Below are 19,904 nucleotides of genomic sequence, written 5' to 3' on the forward strand. Positions count from 1 at the left end.
ATTTTTTCAAAATGGTGGAGGCTTCTTATTCAGATCTTTTGAATCGTTTTGTTTCAAGGTTTATTGGGTACAAGAACAAGTTAAAGTTTAAGAATCTTTAATTTTGTATGGAGTAAGTTATAATAAAAAATTAATTATTTAATATATGTATATACACATTTGGAGATAATAATAATTTCTAGGTAAAAAGATGACTATAACAGAGATCGTCCACAAAACATGCATTGGAGTGTTTTCCTTACAACTCTGTCATTAATGACAAGGTAAAAAATATAAAAAAATAAATAAGTGCGTGGGCATCTAATAGATAAAATTTAAATATGCACACAAACATGGATTCTTTTATATCACATTAGATAATGTTTGCTTTATACAATAAGCTGTGAAGCTGTATGTCGAGGAAATATTATTAAAAACATTATATATTAACTAATTAAAAACAGAGCGGGAGAAAAAAAAAGATTGGTAAAATATTCTATGTAGTCAAATAAAATTAGATTCGAAATAACATTCTGACTATTAATATACTCATTTGGGCACTTACACAACAAAATATTTACATACGTATTTTGTAAATGATAAGTTAAAATGTGACTAAACTATGGAAATACATCATAATCCATTAATTAACCAATCTGACTTGCTTAATGGGTACAATTATTCTGTATACTTAACACATTGCAAATTACGTCACAATAACGCACGACTTTTAAAATATGCAGGAAACAAACAATACAAATTTGGCAATATTATAAAGTCTCAATTGTTAGTCGTATTTTCCTAGATAATGATTAAATATTACGGTAGATCACCCTTGATTGTCGTAACAAATTCATAAGGAAGGTTCTGAAGATTTATAAACTCAAACACAACATGTTCCAGTCGTACACATTGTGCTTTACAATCGCCATCACAATTACAATATGAAATATGTTTCTGAGAAGAAATTGGCTATAAAATGTGTCTTATTCTAAATAAAATTGTCCTATAAAAACTGCGTGCAAATAGTAGAATTATTTCAACTAACACAACGTTATTGCTTATTTATTTCATTAATTATTGTAATAAAAGTGTCTAAAATTCGCATTCACTCTTATAAGAATATAGAATTCTCTTATTCATTATTTATAATACTACAAGTGCTATTATTTTCACAATTATTCTATGATTGACTTACTCCCGATCGGGAGTAAGCGATTAAAGCTTGAAGTGAAAAGTTTGATTTTAATTCGACATAAGATTCTGATTTCTTGTAGGAATAAGTGTAAACGTATATTTATCATGCAAATATTTATAACTATTAAAAAATATAGGTAATGTATAAAGACTATACACAATCTGGGAATATACTTGGGTTTGACGTTTGTCTTGAAGAGGTTGATGCCACCATCGTCTTCTGTTGCTTCGAAAACATCTCCCCCAGTTGCTACTCGGTTGAAAAATAAATATCCCGGCGCCTCCACCATCTATGTAAGTGTGTTACAAAAAATATCGTCACTGATGATGAACGGAAAGATTTATACGTAAGCAGGTGGCGGCTTGTAGAACGGAAACGGACACGCCATCCAACACCTCCATCCTATATAAGTGATGACCCTCCTCGACAAGACATAATGCCACTAAGACCGGCGAGGTTCCAGTTTTTGCGACATACTCGTTAACACCCTTTGATTGTCAATTACCCGTAAACACGAAATGTAAGATTTCACTTCTCCTTCACTCTTAGGTGAGGGTGGCTCCAGAACTGTCAACAAAATCAAGATTAACACAGTCAAACCATCTTTGCCTCTCTCGGGACACAATTTACGAGCGCACGCCCCGACAATCCACCACTCACCTAAATGTCTACTTCTACAAAAACGAATGGTCCTCATTGTTTGAGCTAGCATGTGCATCTTCTCGAAGTTGACCAGCCCGTCCAGACTCGTCTTGTTGCCCTCGTGCGTGAACGTCATGTCTTTCAAGAGGAGCGGCATGAAGGGGACCACAGGCGGCTGCAGCTTGCCCACGCTCACCCTGTAAGCCCTGTGATTCCTGCTCGGATCTATCAGAGATTCAAATTCAGTGTACAGCTTCCTGAATTTTGACGGCAGCTTCTCCCAAGTGAGCGACAAACGTGACACCGCCACGTTGCTCAATCCCATCACTATGGCACAGAATGCGTTTAAATTCTGATATTCTTTGCAGCTGGAATATTTATTAGTCCGCTGGTGGAATCGTACGTGTTGCACGGTACTTACTACGCCGCCAGTTTTATGAATTTTCTCAGGAGGGCGACGCGTTTGCTCAGACTGGTGGTCATGCAGATCTCGGTAACCACCCAGAACTGGATCTCGTTGAAGCGACGCAAGAAGACGTCCAAATTCGCCGTTATTTGCCCGAAATGGTGGCGACCGAACGTGTGGTACAAAAGCTCGTACTCGTGGACGCACCTGCGAACTATCAGTCACTCAAACGGCCTAAAAGAAATTCTGGACAAATACCAAAAGAGGTCCCAATCGAACAGTGTCATGTAATACGCCAACTCCTTTGTGCTGAAAAGCTCAATGTCGGCGTCGATTCCTTGGGTTGGCTCCTCTTGCTCCGACAGGCAAGTCTGAAATTGTACAGTTCTTTTAACACAAAGCAGCGTAAAGCGAACCTATTGCCATTATAAATTTAGCCGCCTCACACAAATTCTCCGTCTGCATGAAACGCAAATGCGACTGCACATTAAATAACGTTTGCATAAATTAGAGCTTTAAAATGTTTTGCATTAATCAGCTTAAGCCGGCCAGCTTTTTGTAAATGTAGAGATAAAACCAAACAGTGTTAATATTCATGGGATGTTCCTGCAAACAAATAGACTGGACGTGTACAGGTGGTTCGATCGAATCTGTTTTCAATATCAAAAAGCGATACAAGAACATTAGAATAAAATTGTCGTTGTCCTTTGGGACGTTTTTACGCTCTCGTGGCAATAAAGAGGATAACACAAATATCGGGCAAATAAAAATTTCCACTTTATATTATTGTTGTAGGCACTTGCACGTTTCTTCTGAAATACGAGCGTCTGTCATCGAAAAGAGAAAATATCTCCAGTCGGACGTTGTTCCACTTTGTTTTGTTAGCTGTTGGCAAAACTCGTTTTCACATCAACAGATATTTTTCCAAACACTACTTTAATAAATAATTCGACCGATTTTCCGTTAAATAAAATTATCGATGATTGCGTTCCCGGTTCATAAAATTTTGACAAAAACCATTTGCAAATTACGCCGATGATTTTGTTTTGATTAAAACAAATGAAAGCGGAAACACTGGAAAGAGGATTAGTTGGTCCATGTTCGGTTCAATTTGTATACGAAAACTAATAAAATGGGTGTTACATAGTAAAAGTCGTAAACAAGGATTTAAACCTCAGTTGAAATGATCACAAAGTGGAAGTTTACCCCTTCGGATAACACTGAAGTGCAAGCTGAAACTTTGAAACATTTTCCGGGGAGTCTGGACTGGTGTAAACTTTGTGTCACAAATTATGTAATGACACTGATACCGTAACATTGTGCAGAAGCCAACGCCACACAGCTTCAAAACTCAAATTAAGGTCAATAATTAAATTGTAAGACGGAATTCACGTACGTCGAAAATAATTATGTTTCAGTTTTGTTTTTTAAACAATTTATTTCAAATTCAATAATGGTGAAATATACTATTTATCACTGAAAGTGCATTAATTCATTTCAAGATAGTTCAATTAGCTCATATAACGGTTTTATTGATTCTTTTTCTCAGTTATCTGAAACTTCATTATTGCCGTTTTTCTACTTAAACACAACAAAATAAAATCAATTTTCTTGTATTGACAGCAGTTGCCAAAGAATATAATTCCTCGTGTAAGAAAATGCCATCATTTTAGACACTCAGCAGAATTTGCGAGAGAACGAATTATTGGCTTACAAGAAATAGGAATTTCTATCAGTCGATATTCTTCAACAGTAATGAGACATTGTCGAGCTTAGCTGAATAAAGGCAGACACTAACGCATTAAAGGGATAGGAGCTATCAGCTATCATGTGTGTAAGACACACAGTTAGAGATGTTGGATTCTCTCATGGGCTGTGACTACCTATATAAAGGGTGCTACAAACGCGTCGTATGAAGCTGCAAGCAAACCCATGTCTATGCCATCCGTTTAACCCAGAATAGAACCGTTTGCACTCCGTTGTTTTAAAATACATTCTTCATCGTGAGAGGCAAAATTTATCCGTTTCAATGGAAAGACATGTACCTCACACTGTGGGCATTATGGTTTGGGGTGTCATTTGTTATGGTATTGGTCTCTATTCAGACCAGTATGGCAGTAGTGTGCTGCGTTAAAGAAGTGCCAGAAATCGTTGCTGTGACCATGTTAATTGAATTGATATCGTTGTTTTTCAACAGGATAACGCGGGTCCACATATTGCTTATGTTACTAGAGACCTTTCAGAACCATCTCAAAATGATTTGCAAATGTATAGTATCGTGGGGTAGCTCTGGTGATTACTAATGTAACTTGTGCACATGGAAAGCTTTTCTTTTTAAAGTTTTACCATTTGTTCTTTGTTTAAATACCGCGCGATCAACAAAATTTTCCATAAGGGGAGGCTATGAAAAACAAAATGAGAGTTATAACTTAGTCCATGCAATTAACTTAAATTGAAATCCTGTGTCAAAACACGGAATAATTGTACTATATTAGGTAGGTACGTAAAACTTTATAAAAATCAATTTCCACAAAAAACGCATTAAGAAATTGTTGTCGAAAGTAATTTTATGTTTCACTGAATCAATATTTGTTTTTTATACCTTGACAACGAGATATATTAAGTAGGCTATAATGCCCTAGGGCGTATAAATCATAATGCCCGCTTATTACGCCCGCTCAAACAAGTCGTCATAGATACGAGCCACCGCAAACTAGGAAATTTAGTACCTAGTAACAAATATCCCTAAATCATAAGGAGTAATTTATTTTTGACAAGATTATACCATAGTCAATTTGCTGCCGGCAATGTGTTACCAACTGAAAATAGTTCCTAGATTTCGGATATGTTAATAGCTTATAATTATAAAGCATTCAAAATAAACATATACAGGGTGATTCTGAAATAATTTTGAAAAAAAAAATGTGGAGTATCCTTCACACAAATTAATTCTGCGTAAATGATTTTTGGAGGTAAAATCAAAAGGATGGAAATTACCCAATATTCTTGTATTTTCAACGGCTATGAACAGGGAAAATTTCTTCGAATTTGTTCACTTCATTAGCAACCATTGTTACATCAACTTCAGAATAAAGTCGTACTGCTTTGTAAATGTTTCTATGGAAATGATCGAGAGGAGTTTGTGACTGACGGGCACCTTTTACCTTTGATTATTATTGTTGCTGAACTACCAAGATAATCAGGTAATCACCTTTAACTCAGCAGCGTACTAGCAATTTTGACCAAATTTTCAATCATTTGTATCTCGAAAACAAAAAAACTTTTGTAAGAAATTGTTTTTGTATATGACCTCTCATTATCACCAATTACTGTTTTTTTTTCCAAACTTATTTCAGAATCCCCCTGTACTTTGTGATTCAATTTTTCAACTGCTACTTAAAAGTTATATACCGAGTGTCCCAAAAAAAAAGACGAGTCCATAGCTCCCTTATTTATCGGACGATTTTAATTATCTATACACCAAATTAAATGGTTGTTAATAGACTACAAAACGGCTTAATAAATTCGCGTATAGCTCCAAGGGCTTCAATACTAAACTGTCAAAAAATTTTTTTTCAAATGGGATTACATACTTTTTTTTAGTAATTCTGATAGAGATTTTAATTCTGAAAACAACAATGTATCACAAGTATAACTTCACATAAAAAAAATAACACTAACTTTTGAAACAAATGACGAGCACCAAGTGAAAAGCTTTCAAAATGCATTGCGTTACAATGTAATAACCAAATTAAGGTAGCTGGAAAAACAAATGACAAATAATAACATGTGGCATTGCGCAGATATGCCGCCAATGTTTAGCGCAAAATCGAACATAGACGATAGTAGCGTTTTTTTACTTTTTTTTTCTGAATTTTTGGTATTTAAGTGTATACTTGTGATACATTGTTGTTTTCAGAATAAAAATCTCTATCAGAATTACTTAAAAAAAACATGTAATCTCATTTGAAAAAAAATATTTTGACAGTTTACCCTTGAAGCCCATGGGGCTATACTTGAATTTATTAGGCCATTTTGTAGCCTATTAACAACCATTTAATTTGGTGTACAGATAATTAAAATCTTCCGATAAATAACGGAGTTATGGACTCGTCTTCTTTTTTGGGGACACCCTGTATATTTATTTTTCACTTTAGTATAATTGCATGATAACTCCTAGGATACGAAATACGTAAACATGTCCATAACAACCGGGGAATAATAACAGGGCGTAATAAGAATAAGCGGGCGTAATGAATTCATAACGCCCTCATCAATTTATAATTGGAAAGATGCCAATTTTTTTTTTAAAAGAACACGTATAGTGAAAAATAAAATCTTGTATGCACCACGGCGTCACCGAATGATTACGCCCATCAAACGATATCCATCTCTCGGGCTAAAGCCCTCGAGCTGGATTCATCGTTCTCCGGGCGTAATCATCGTTGTAACGCCCTTGGTGCATAAATAGCTATTTTGCTAATTTTTGTAAACAGCGGTTGGAAATTTTAATTGCACTTGTACCATGATCTACGTTATTCTTTTATTTTTAGTATGTACGGGGTCATTATAAATGTTTGTAACAACTAGTAGCAGCGTAGCAGCGCACCTAAAGCATAGCGTACAGCCACCTACGATGGTACAATCATTTATAATGCCCCCGTATAACCATTATTTGCCTTAAAGTAAAACTTTTCTTAAAAAAACCCGTAAATGATGTAAGTGATGCGCTAATTTTGGAGTTCAGTGTAATTACATAAATCAAATTATACAAAAATATCTTTATTCTTTCTGGGTGTTGCCGTATATGTGTTCAATACCGATAAATGAAAAATTCAGTTCCGTATGATGCCTTTAACAATTTAATTTTTTGCTGCAGTGAATACGACAATCATCACCAGAACCTGAAGTATAAATTTGAACATATCATTCGCGGCGTTCCTGACGAATGGTATGAATTCATGGAAGCCTTAATAAATTTTCTACAAGCGTGTGAACTCTTTCTCAAGACAGATCTATCATACACCTCTGTGTGCTATAAATAATTTACGGCTTTGTTGCGACATCGCATTTTCTTTTTCTCGAATTGTACATTTCAATTGAAACAGAAAAAAAAAGGATGATGGATCGTGTTCGATGATGAAAAACAAGAACTCCCCCGAGACGCGTCAAATTATTCCAAGTTTATTATTTCATTTTGAGTTAGTTTATTCACTCGATCATTCTCACGAAACGTCGAACTGACTGCCATGCCAGTGTGAAATTCTGTGAAATTAAATTCAATTCGAAATTTACGGACGACTTGGGCCATCTGTACGAAATAGACGGAGTGAACTTACGAGATTTAAATAACGGAAGAGAAATATTTTTCACCGAGTTAGCTCTTTCCATCGGACCGAACAGGCTTAAGTGGTCCAGAAAGGGAAACAACAATGGTTGATGTGAAATCTCCATATTTTTCGAAAACAAACAGGCTGAGTAAATACAATAATAAAAGTGCAAATAAAATTTTCAAATACGATAGGAAGGGGGGTTTTGTTTATACTTGGGGGAAAACGTTTTACAAGAATTATTAAACATTATCTAAACCCGATTTTTAACAAATTTAACCGATTGTGAAGTGTAATTATTTTTTTCTACTTCTATTTTAGGTCTAATAATGTAATTATTAAAGTCTTTTTTTATCGGATAACAGGGTTCATTACCCACGGCCCGTTGATTAATAATTTCAAAACTCACGGCAAATTTCATAGCAACTACATAGTTTATGAAGTCCAATCGCAAATTTTAATGCAATGGTGTCAAGTATGCAAAGTAATAATTGTAAAACGTCACTTTCCGTTTGTCTGAAACTTATTTATCAATTTCTTTTCATACTTATAGAAAAAGTATAGTATTCACTCGCGGGTAATGGCTATTACTCACTCGTTACTACTTTACGTTAACATCAGCCTAAATGGGTTACCATGCATCGAATGTAATAACTGGCGATGCAATATGTACCGTGATTATTGTAATAATTACCACAGAAAACAATTACTTGTTGCGCTGCCCACATTAGTTTGTAATTGCGTAAAGTTAATCACAAGTTTCCTCAGTTTACGTAAGTGCTTTCAACTCGTCGAATATGGAGAATCTAAGACGATGCTCGTTATTCAAGTCCGTAATGAGATTCTGCATGGAAATAATTTTATTACTTCTAATCAAGTGTCCTTCATTAAGGAACTTTTTAGGTAATGGGTTTCTGTTACGTGGAGTTGTGAGTGTTCGCAGCGAAACATAACGATCATTAATTTTTTAATTGTTCCAGAGCAGATTTTTCTGATCTTGATTAGCCTGCGCGAGATATTTTTAAACGAAAGAGAGACTCTGATTCTGGCATTCGCCGAAACAAAATCTTTTATGTCTGGCGTGTAATAAAAAATTTACGAGTCGACCGCATTTTAAACTTATTTATAATGAGACATTACGCACATTAGCCTCGTTAACACTTCATAAAGTACACGGTTGTGCTTTCAAGTTGGAAACTAAAAGTACTCAACACACGTGCGCTCATATTATCTCTAAAAGTCCATTAAATTATCTCGTTTACAAAATTTCATATATTGCAATTAAGATGTTGACAAAGCACTTACGCCATCATATCCAATCATTAATAAAACAACATCCTCATTAGGGTTCAAATCTCAATAGAAATAAATAATTCATGAGAAACAGAAACTTTGGAGGAGCTGATTCGAATTTATTAAATTATTCAGCTCGAGCGGAACTTTCTCTTTAAATACGCCCTAGCAATAGAAGAATCACTGATTGAAAACGACTTACCAAAGCGTCCAAATGGTCTTTGGGCGAAACGAAAATTCTCCCATTTAGCGAAAGGGCTGTGGGTATGCTAATGTCGTTGTCTTTGAAAGTGACCCTTTCGCCGTTTGATTTCACCTCGACTAGCAGGAGTTCGTCGGTCGACCGCATCTTCAGCTTCTCGGCGGCGACGATTTTGATCGCTTCTGCTGGCGTATCGACTGGCAATCTCAACGTGCAGTACGTATGATCAGCACAGTAAACCCTGAAGATGACTGCAACACACATAAATTTAGCACACCTGGGACGCGTCCGCCCTAAAAGCGTCCTTACTATCGTCCTGAGGCATTATTATTGTACGGTTCGTGTCATTTCCGCTAAACAAACTTATGGGTTGGCCGCAAGGCGGGAGCTTCCATTTCTGTCCTTCGTGAGCTTTCCGATCTTCTTGATATCTTTAAGAAAAAACAACGTAATTGCGCACAAAGCGGCTCAAAAATGTCACGCGTAAAAAGCTCCTCCATAACTGGCAGATTTAACATTTTACGAAAACACGAAAGGCCTAGGGTGACGCTTTTGAAACTTGACCTTTCAGTTATCCTCGATCGAACAGTCTCATGAATCTCTGGTGTAAAATTTACCTTCTCAACTGTGACATTACGTGGTGCATCAGGGACGCCTCCTCCTGCAAGGCGTTCCACTGTATGCAGTCCGACTCCAGTTCCGAAGCTAAATCTTCCAGAAACTCGACGGCGACGTCGTCCTCGAACACTGGCTGACGAATCGTGGTTACCCATCGGTAGACGAACTGAATCACCCTCCTTTTACAGGCCAAGACGAACTCTTTGTCTTGGTTTGATGAATCTATCCTATAAGTGATTTCCATTAAGGAAAATACCCGGAACGATTCACGTCTAAATTTTAGATTAATTACGAAAAGGATATTATGTATCTAGTTCAGCGGCGAGTTGATGAGTAGGAATGAACACAATGTGTGTGAGTAAAAAGTCATCCAAAAAGGGATCTTGTGCCGATGTGACTATAAAATTGTCCCCGCCACCCATGGTCCCTCTTCCGTCTAGTCTTGTTTCGAGCAGATGCTCTAGCATTTTTTGCGCCGTCCCTGCCATCACAGTGTACCTAAAAGCGCAAGAAGATCAAGGAAAATCCCCTAAATTGCACCCGTCTCACTTGAAATGTGACGAGAATATTTGCTTGCTCGGAGTGTTGATTTTTTCCAAAATTAAGACATCTTTGCCGTGTTCTTTCAATCGAACGGTGTTCGCCTCCACGTCCCTCAATATCCGATTGAAATTCTCCTTGTCCACGCGCAAAAAATGACAGTTGTTCTCCCTCAACACTATTGTGGCAGCTCTGAAAAACACCGACGTTATCCAATTTTAAATGCAAATGGGGGAGTCCCACACCTTGGAGCGTCATTGATGAGAGCCAGTTTGCCAAAGTCATCCCCTTCGTGCAAAGTATTAACTGTGCCCTTGCCGTGTATCACAACATCTACAGACCCTCGTACTATAATATACCAAGATCTACCCTCGTCTCCCTGATGAAATACTGAAAGAGTCGTTTCATAACAGTTATCAGATGAAAACAATTTGTATTATGATTGATAAGTAAAAAGTGAACGAGAAAGTTAAAATAAATCCGCTTTCTCATCCAAAGCGCACCGATTTCTATACACTCCACGAACAAAGAGACTCGTAATGAAGACCCTTAAGAGTTCGCTCTTGAGAATGAAACTTGTGAAAATCGATACGCGTTGTTATAACAAAAAATTCATGCAAACACTCGTCTGAATGAAAATTTCGAGTGCGACTTATTAATAGAGCAAATTTGGAGTGACTTTAAGCTCACTCACACACTGTGCCCGCCCTGGGATGAGCCTCGAAGACAATGACCGAAGATAATTCCCTTTTCACGGAATTGGACAGGTGAGACAAAGCCCGAATATGAAGTAGCTCTTCGTATATTGTTTCTAAATCGTCGGGCGTCCTCTCGTGGCTTCTGAAAGAACAATTAAAATGTAATCAATTTGTTGTCTCTATTGTTGGAATGAGAACGAAATTGAAGGGACATACTGCTTCCTAAGTATCATCCTGAGCACGGCATCAGGACCCCGATGTATTAGGGTCCCGAGAGAATCCTGTATTTGCTCTTCTGCGGTTGCAACATCCTCTAACGGCGGAAGGCTAGTGGGTCCCTCTTCGTCTTGCCAGAATCGGTAAAGGAAGCATTTATCCTTAAAAGGTTGTTCCTTGTTAACTGAAAGTAGATTGGCTTGTTTCAGCGGAATCTTGTCGGGAACGAATTATACTCATCAATTATTTGTAACCCTTTTTTTAAACAGAATTTTTTGACTTTATTCTCACAGAACATTAATCCATGTTCCTTTATTCTTCCGTTCACGGGCTCTCATTTATTCACGCCTTTACTTTTACAATGTACTAACCATGAGAAATGACGCCTTCTTCTAGGAGAGCTTGCCACATTCCGGCCGCCTGGGCCCTCGTGTGGATGCTGGAGGAGAGACTTAATAGCCAATCCACAAGCTCGGTCCCCGGAGCGCACCTTCTCACCAGTCTCCCGGACACTTTTCTGTCTTTGAGACACGTATTTTGTGCTAAAATAAAATAACCGAACCGTTGTTTCCCTATCATTTTATGCGAAATTCATTTCAACTCACAAAGAAGCAAAGTCCTTAACGCCCATCCCGTTCTGCCGATTATTGTGCTTGGAGATTCTGTTATTGGTTCGGCCGGATTTGGTTGATCTGGAGACATTGATCGCCTAGGAGGTGGTGATAGAGGCTGCTGCATTCCACCACCTTTCGTTCCACTCACGGCTGTACCAAATCCTAAGAATTTACTCGTTTTATCATAACACAAGACTGCTAAAAATGCTAAACTCTTGGACACAGTAAAGTGAAACGGAAAATTCAAAATTTCATTCCCTTCACAATAGCGAATATGTTTTATTCATTTTTATTAAAATTGCGCATCTTATTCTGACTGATCAATTTTTAATGGACGAATCATTGTCAAAGCTCTCTGATGTTTTTTGTGCTTTTCTACAACCACATTACGGTCGTAATTGGTCTGAGATTCTGAAAGTCAGCACGTTTATTTGCGAATGGCATTATGAGAAAACGGCCAAAATGTAATTTATCTCTCACAGACAGGTCATATAAATTGTAATGGTGGCTCTTCTTTAAAGCAACGTCATGCGAATGAAAAAGAAGTGACAACCGGTTTCAAAGGCGAATAGCCAACATCTTACCGATATAAATTGCTCGTATTAAAGTGAAATGGTCATAAATTGATGTTAACTTTCCTCCATTTGGTTCAGATTCAAAAGGAAAATGTTGCATTCGAATAATTCACGAAGGATTTCCGCTCATTCAAATTTACGGACTCGACCACTCCTGATGTGTTACAAAAAATATTACTTAGTTGTGATACGTACCAGAGGGTGTCATTAATAATTTCCTCGTGAAATATTCAACCGCAGGAGATTAAAACAAGCAATTTGTTAGTGACGTGAGCGGGGGCAGGTATCGGAAATGTAAATTTTTCATAATAAATGATGGTAGCCCTTTGCCCGGCTCGTTTGTTAATGCCACCAAGTTGCGTGAATAATTTTATCCTAATTAGTAGATTTTTACCCTCGCTGAAAATATCCTCAAATACTGTGGGCTCTTTGAAACTTTTAGCGCAAAAAAACTTTCTGTTAAAATTGTAATAAAGACACAATTGTAGTGTAGTTAAAATTACAAAACATTTTCTGTTTGCTCGGAATATGCGGAATAATCGCACGCGTTTATTTACTCTATCAACGTTCAATTTGTGGGTCTGGTGTATCTAGTGAAATTCAAGCTTAAAATGTAAATCATTGCGGAACTAAATATTGAATCAATGATACCATAAGGCAAATTGAAATGTCCCCAAAGAATAAATATAAACCATAAACATTTTTAACTGTTATCAAAAAAAGAGTAGATTCATTGTTATTTTCAGAATAAAAATCTCTGTCAGAATTACTAAAAAAAAAGTATTGGGTGATTCAAAATGATTGTGGATAAGTATGGCAACTATGTACGAAAATTTATGTGGCAACAGTGTGGGTGGGGTAGAGCTGACATTTCATAAGCGTGCATTTGATTTTTTTTTAATATCATTGCACGTTGACTTGACTATTTTAAAAATCGCGCGACTATGAACTGTCAAAAGAATGTCAACTCTATCCTAACCACACAGTTGCCACATAAATTTTCGTACATAGTTGTCTTACTTATCCACAATCATTTTGAATCACCCAATATGTGTTCTCATTTGAAAAAAAATATTTTGACAGTTTAGCCTTGAAGCCCTTATATGTGAATTTATTAGGCCCTTTTGTAGCCTATTCACAACCATTTAATTAAAATCCTCCTATAAATAAGGGAGTTATGGACTCTTCTTCTTTTTAGGGGACACCTAGTGTATATGTGTAAGATTAAGCAAGACAGACATTTGGATAAAACAAAAGATGAGGTAGCACTCTTGACTTGTTTTCTTGTTGATCACTCTGTAGTACCGTGCCTTCAAATAAATTCGGAATTAGAGTAGGCTGTGATTTATATATTTTGTCTATTAACGGTTGGTAATAGACGATTAAACACGTATTAGCCGTTCACGATTGTTTTAAACACGCAGCAGGCCAAGATATTTTTTTTGTTAAATTGGCGTCAGGTCCTGTCATATAACATTTCGTTTTTAAATATCCGCCTTGTTGTCAATTCCGTCATTAATTTAGTTAGTAATAATAATTTACCCATTTTAATACATTAGGAATGTTTTTAAACGAGAACTGCGCTACAAATATGTACAATCGCGGCCATCCATAAGTGAACGATAGCTTGCGAAAATTTCCGTATTTTTCGTTAGATTAAATCAGGCTGTATTCATTGGCGTTCGTGCAGCAAGCGTTACTATTTTAATAATAAAAAGTTGTAATAAATAATTTTTAATAAAAATGAAGCTGAGAAGTAATTAATATATTATTAAAATGAAAGTAAACGTTAGTAAAGAAACCTTTCCAACATCTATTCGTATTGGCCTCTCAAGTCTGTTTTCTTGCCAACGCCTCTTTCTATTGAAGATGCAAGTCTTACTGCAATGTAATTCTCTCGCCACAGCCGCCAACGACCAATTTTCTTCTAGCTTTGCAATAGCCCTAGCTATCTGAATCGGAGTGAGATGTGGCATTTAAAAAAAATAGTTTCAATAATTTTTTTAACGCTAGTGTCAAACTTTGACATTTTAGGACGCCTATGATTTAAAGTAAAACTCAAACTATTAAAAAAAACCGTTCACTTTTGGATGGCCGCGATAGTACATATGTTTCATTTCAATTAAAGTTTTAAATTATTGGGTAATTGTTCACTTTAACTACTTCTGGAATTTTCGCGTTTTTTCTGGCTAGACAGCCTCCGGGCGTGCTCCTAGATCGTTTCCCACCATCAAACCTTGTGCAAATGAATTTTCCTTACCCTTTAGTTATACTAAGACATTGGGGCGACCTTGATGCGACCTTGAAACACAAAAAGAGAGAAAGAAAAGGCATTTTCACAAGGTTTTAATGGTGGGAAACGATCTAGGAGGACGCCCTGAGGCTGTCTAGCCAGAAAAACGCGAAAATTCCAGAAATAGTTAAAGTGAACAATTACCAATTATTGTTCTTAATGCGTGAATGGTATATTATATATTGTGCTGTCCAAGGTCACTGATGTGCCTTTAAAAATTCCATGTTGCCAACTTCATAATAAAATCAAACCCTACTTTAATTCCGAATTTATTTGAAGGCACGGTATGTATTATGATACGAGTCTTATAAGAAACATTTTGTAGCACGCATGGGTTTAGGGTACGACGAGCTTGCGAGGAGTGCCATGAAGGAGTAAGTGCTACAAAACACTATTTTTTATATCTTCGCTTTTTCAAATGAAAAATCGCAGTTTTAAAACATGTTTTCTTTTTTATAAACATTGTTCCTTTTGTTTTTTCAATTAGTCAAAATTTAATAATAATTATACATTCTGAAGATGCTTCGCTTAAAAATGCTGTATTTAATTCTGTAGATGCAATTGCTTCATTGGTGTGCAAAAAAATTTCGGTACACCCTACAAACGTTTTACGTAAAAACAAAGAAAACCAAATGACAAATTAAACGAAGCAAAATAAAAAAGAAAAAGAAATTTTAATAATGTGATAAGATAACTCATTTGAGTTATGTTGGATTTGTTCCTGCTAAACCAGAGTTCGTGAAAAATTATTGCTTAAAGAATAATCTCTCTCTAACTTCCACATTTACAGAGTCTTTATCTTAGACTTTCAGCCTTTCTAAGTTTGCCAAGTAAATGCGTTTAGTGACAAATGTCGCCATCTTTGTTCAGTCGATGCTTTGCTGTTGAGTGACCGACCTCACCCTCAACTTACGTCTGTTATCTACAGCAACGTAATCGTTTTGGACATATCTAAAAATAAAGTGATACGATGAAGAGCTCTTCATTAAAAATATCGACCTACAGGAAAGAGTGATAAAACAAAGAGCATCAAAGGTTCAGAGGTTGTTTTGAATAAACTAAGTGGAACTAGGAAAATGCAAGAGCTTTGCAAGTAGAGTAAAAAGAAAATGGAATAAGTGTAGTAAGCTTTGAAAGCATCACATTTCCATGAGAATTTGCCGGCACAAAATCCATCGAAAGCCTTTCAAATTGTTTCGTAAACTTGAATTGTTGTTTGTAATTTTTAATTTACATAATTATCTCGAAATCTCCCCATTTGTAAAATGTGGAATTTACAAGTTTTTTGACCGGTCAAGTTTACATTTGCTGGATTAGCATTTTGAGGTATTTTATAAATTCATAAAACCATTTATTGAGCGTAAAAACAGCATAAAAATCGTCTAATCAATAAAAATGTAAGTACCGGACGTAAAACTCAAGGTGTCATCCGTAAAATTTTAAACACATAAAACGTCAAAATATAAATTTCATTTCAATAAAACGTGGATATAGCTTGCAATATAAATTCCGCGGGCACTTCTGCTTGTGTTTGGCCCGACTACGAAGGGGATGGAATAAATTTATTGTCTAGACGCACAAACTGCCACAATGTTTTGCACAAACTTCGACATAATTCAGCCAAAAATTACTCACGGAATATTGTCGACGATTCTTGCAAAACTCCACCTAGAAACTGAACGAAACTGGTTCGGCACAGTTACGGGGTTGAGTTTTATCCGATGATGAAACTAATTAGTTTGGGCGTCGTCATCGTGAGGGGTTTGTTCGGCGAATTAGTCATAAGTCGCCCCCGCATCTCTAACCACCTCGAGTTTTCCTTTACACCGGTCACGCGCTTCATTTGGATACAACAAACATTAAGTTATTTGATTAGAGTGGTGGAGTAATGACTGGCGCAGTTTAATCATTATTGATTTGACGTGTGGAGTGCATTGTTCCGGTGACGCCGCTTCTTGGTCATTTCTCGGGGTTATTGAGTCAAGCAAAAAATGCTCCTTCACATTTCATTTCGCAGAGGAAACGACCATAATAAAAATCGATTCCTTCGATAATAAATCTGTACAGAAATCCTTCGAGGGTAAAGGGAAAATATTGAGCTTGAGGAGTTTACAGTTTGACGCTGACAAGTTGATTGATTAATTTTGGATGTTACGGCGTTCGTGTCGCATCAATCTTGCTTAGATCGCATAATTATCAAATCAAATCGCACCGGTGCCGAGCGTGACTCACCGTTTTTCAGCTTGCAGTTGGACACCAAGTCGTTCATCAGCTCCTTGTTCTTCTGCAAACAAGAAAGGGACCACATTTAGTACAAACACGACGCTACTCATTTATGAACGTCCTAATTATCCCGTACTGCGTTTTGCTGACTGAAACGCGAAGCTTGCCAACTTTCGGCTAAAAGTAAGTTCGACATTTATGTTTCAGCCATTCTTTATTTGTTGTGTGTTCACAATAATAATGATCTGATAAGATATAAATTATTCGACATTAGTTAGTATAAAAATAAACTGACCTTGTCATTATCACGAAATGTAAATATTTTCACGTTTAACCCAAAGCAAAGAGAATAGCGCCTGAAAAAATATTTAAATTGTAACAATTTGGATAAACTTTTAACGCAATTGTGCCCGTGTTGGGACTTTCTTTAACCTGATTTGCACGATTAACTCGCTTCGCTGTTAACTCCTTGTATCTAGAATGCCAAACTATAAATATTCAAATTCACTAACGAATTAACGAACAAAAGCGACAACTCCAAAGACTTACTTTTGCAAAGAATTTTGCAACTTCTCCATCTTCTAAAGTTGATGAGCTGAATTTGTCACAATAATTATTTTGAAATTGGTTAAACGCTGCAGTTGCCGCGCATTAAAACTGTAATTACCGAGCTGACAAGTCTGGCGATTTAAACATTACTTTATTAAAAATTCACCGACGCTAAAAGCTTAACCGAAAATGTGTATTTGCAATTTTAATTAATTTTAACTGAACTGAAACTAACGCGGCTAGAATATTGGAATGTCCAAGTTTACAGATATTTTATCATTGTAAAGATAAGAATTGTGAGCTAATTTTGATATTATCGTGATTTATCAAGACTCAAGATTAAGATAATGGGAGCATTTTCGTACAAAAATATAAAAAATATTTGGAGCGAAAGAAAATAGACAAGACAGACTGATCAGTTTTTAAAATATGTAAATCTAATTTCAATATCGCGTTCGGCGCATATTAGATACTTATTTGTAAACCAATCGATCAATAAATAATTCTTTTACATTATTACAGTCAACAATATTTATGGCTCATTGCCCGGCATACAGTAAACAATGGGGACCCATTTCCTTCACAACTTAATAAAACCCTAATAATATTTTATGACTTACGCTCAGAGGGTCAAGTGATAGAGTTTACTTTAGTTAAGTATCATAGGAATTAGTTTCTTGTTCTGTTATTAATTCGACTGTTGAATACATAAATTACAAATTAATTCAAATTCCATTTTAACAAAAATTATTCACATTTTCTTTAATAACATAAAAGGGGCGAGCGTACAAATTCTATTAATTCTTTATTGCCTAGGATATAAAGATAAGAAACACGAAACATTAATCAAACACTAAAGTGAGAAAAAGAGAAGAAAAAAAAGAGTGTTAGATAGAACTCGCATACCTTTTACATTATTATGATTATGATATTCATCAAGAGACAAAGTAGACAGACAGGAAAAACAATATTTGGTACAAGATGGTACAATTGGAGGGGAGAAGTATGTGGAATAGAAAGAAAGGTTGACAGAGTAGGTGAAAAAGCGTAGACGGTATTTAAAGATATTATTTAGTGAAAATTATACAGGACCATTATTATAAATGATTGTCCCATCGCAGTTGGCGTTGGTGACAAGGTTTAATGTGCCGCAAGCCTTATAAAATGAGTGAGATTAATATCGCCGATAGGTGGCGCTCCTGGCGGTAGTGGAAATCAAGTTTACTAGTTTGGCTAACGTTGCGAGGCTGCGGCACATCCAAAATTTGTGTGGGTTTTCAATCATTTATAATGACCCTGTACAACAGTAGCAATTGCAACAAAAAATGGAAATAAAGTAGATAGTAAATAATTTACTAGTATGTAGTAGCTAAGCAAGTCACCTTATTGTACCCCTGAAATCTAGGTTAATTTTATTACATTATGTAGCTCAGTCAATTTCACATTTAAAGAGTGAAAGCACTTCCTGAAAAATGTGTTTTTTTTTTCATGTGTATAAATGAGGAAATCTTTCCATATATGTATCTTAATTTTTGGTACACCATCTAGTTTGTTTTCCGACAGATTATTTTTTAAAGTTTATTTTTAAAACAAATATATAATAACGAGATACGAACGAGAAACGAAAAAAGCCCGCATTTTTAGGGTACTGGCTTCCTTTGTTATTTTATTTATTTTAATGTATGGTTATACAGTAGAACTCCAATTAGGACCAGACCCTATTCGTATAATCAAATATTCGGATAATTGGAGAATTCACGAAAAAAGGTAATTTCTTAGGAAAAAGCTCATTTGACTGTAATGTATTACATACATTAAATTCTTTACACATAAAACAATGGTATGTAATGTACATATGTATGTACAGGGTTATTTTAAATGATTGTAGTCGAAGTAGGCGTGAAAACTGAATGTAAAATTTATGGTCGCCGCTCCACATAAAAAAACATCAAAATGATGTGAATACGTGAGTATACACCGTTCACACACGGAAATTAAATTGGGTGTAAAACAACTCAATATTTTTAAAATTGATTGCAAAACAACTCAATATTTCTGAATTCAATCTTTAATTTAACAAAAATAAATAAAAATCTCATCACCGCACTTTTCAACTAAAAAATGACAGTGACAGCGACAAAACTGACAGTTCACATGAAAGCGGCAAAAATGTAATAACATGGGCATGGCCTACTTCGACTACAATCATTGAGAATAACCCTGTATGTATGAATGTACAGTCGATTGCAAAAAAAATCGAGTATATTAAAGGTCAGAAAGAAAGATTTACATGTGTTAAAAATAGGAAAATTAGTGCTTTTGAATTTTATGATGTACTCAATTTTTTTGCAATCGGCAATCGTGTATTTAATTTTTGTCTCCCTAAAACCGATTCGGATAATTGGCGATTCGGATAGCTGGAGTTCGGATAATCAGAGTTCTACTGTACTTTGGAATGGGCTATAAAATATGAAAAACCAACCTAGGCTCCGGGGGTACAGTAAGGTAACCTCCCTTGTTAGTACAAA

The 19,904-nt window shown here is 35.9% G+C and overlaps 1 protein-coding gene across 5 annotated transcripts in view; it reads right to left on the reverse strand.

Annotated features, from left to right (window-relative positions):
• Positions 1-80: 80 nt before the first annotated feature.
• Positions 81-19,904, reverse strand: part of Epac (Exchange protein directly activated by cAMP) — a 135,088-nt gene continuing 115,264 nt past the window's right edge. For 3 of the 5 annotated variants that reach the window (XM_069043490.1, XM_069043488.1, XM_069043491.1), the window contains 15 exons: positions 16,837-16,888; positions 11,728-11,898; positions 11,494-11,664; positions 11,123-11,306; positions 10,903-11,048; positions 10,454-10,598; positions 10,218-10,400; positions 9,972-10,166; positions 9,668-9,901; positions 9,360-9,481; positions 9,051-9,301; positions 2,484-2,596; positions 2,241-2,432; positions 1,838-2,187; positions 81-1,744 (listed from right to left, as the gene is read on the reverse strand). In XM_069043490.1, coding sequence (XP_068899591.1) covers positions 1,620-1,744; positions 1,838-2,187; positions 2,241-2,432; positions 2,484-2,596; positions 9,051-9,301; positions 9,360-9,481; positions 9,668-9,901; positions 9,972-10,166; positions 10,218-10,400; positions 10,454-10,598; positions 10,903-11,048; positions 11,123-11,306; positions 11,494-11,664; positions 11,728-11,898; positions 16,837-16,888 — 2,634 coding nt within the window. In that variant the 3' untranslated portion in view covers positions 81-1,619. Of the gene's footprint in view, positions 1,745-1,837; positions 2,188-2,240; positions 2,433-2,483; positions 2,597-9,050; positions 9,302-9,359; positions 9,482-9,667; positions 9,902-9,971; positions 10,167-10,217; positions 10,401-10,453; positions 10,599-10,902; positions 11,049-11,122; positions 11,307-11,493; positions 11,665-11,727; positions 11,899-16,836; positions 16,889-17,122; positions 17,184-17,376; positions 17,623-19,904 lie in introns of those variants that run through there. The other 2 variants (XM_069043492.1, XM_069043493.1) reach the window with 2 other exon arrangements.

The sequence above is a fragment of the Tenebrio molitor genome, chromosome 3 (genome assembly GCF_963966145.1).
Source record: "Tenebrio molitor chromosome 3, icTenMoli1.1, whole genome shotgun sequence".
In the NCBI taxonomy this organism is placed as follows: domain Eukaryota; kingdom Metazoa; phylum Arthropoda; class Insecta; order Coleoptera; family Tenebrionidae; genus Tenebrio; species Tenebrio molitor.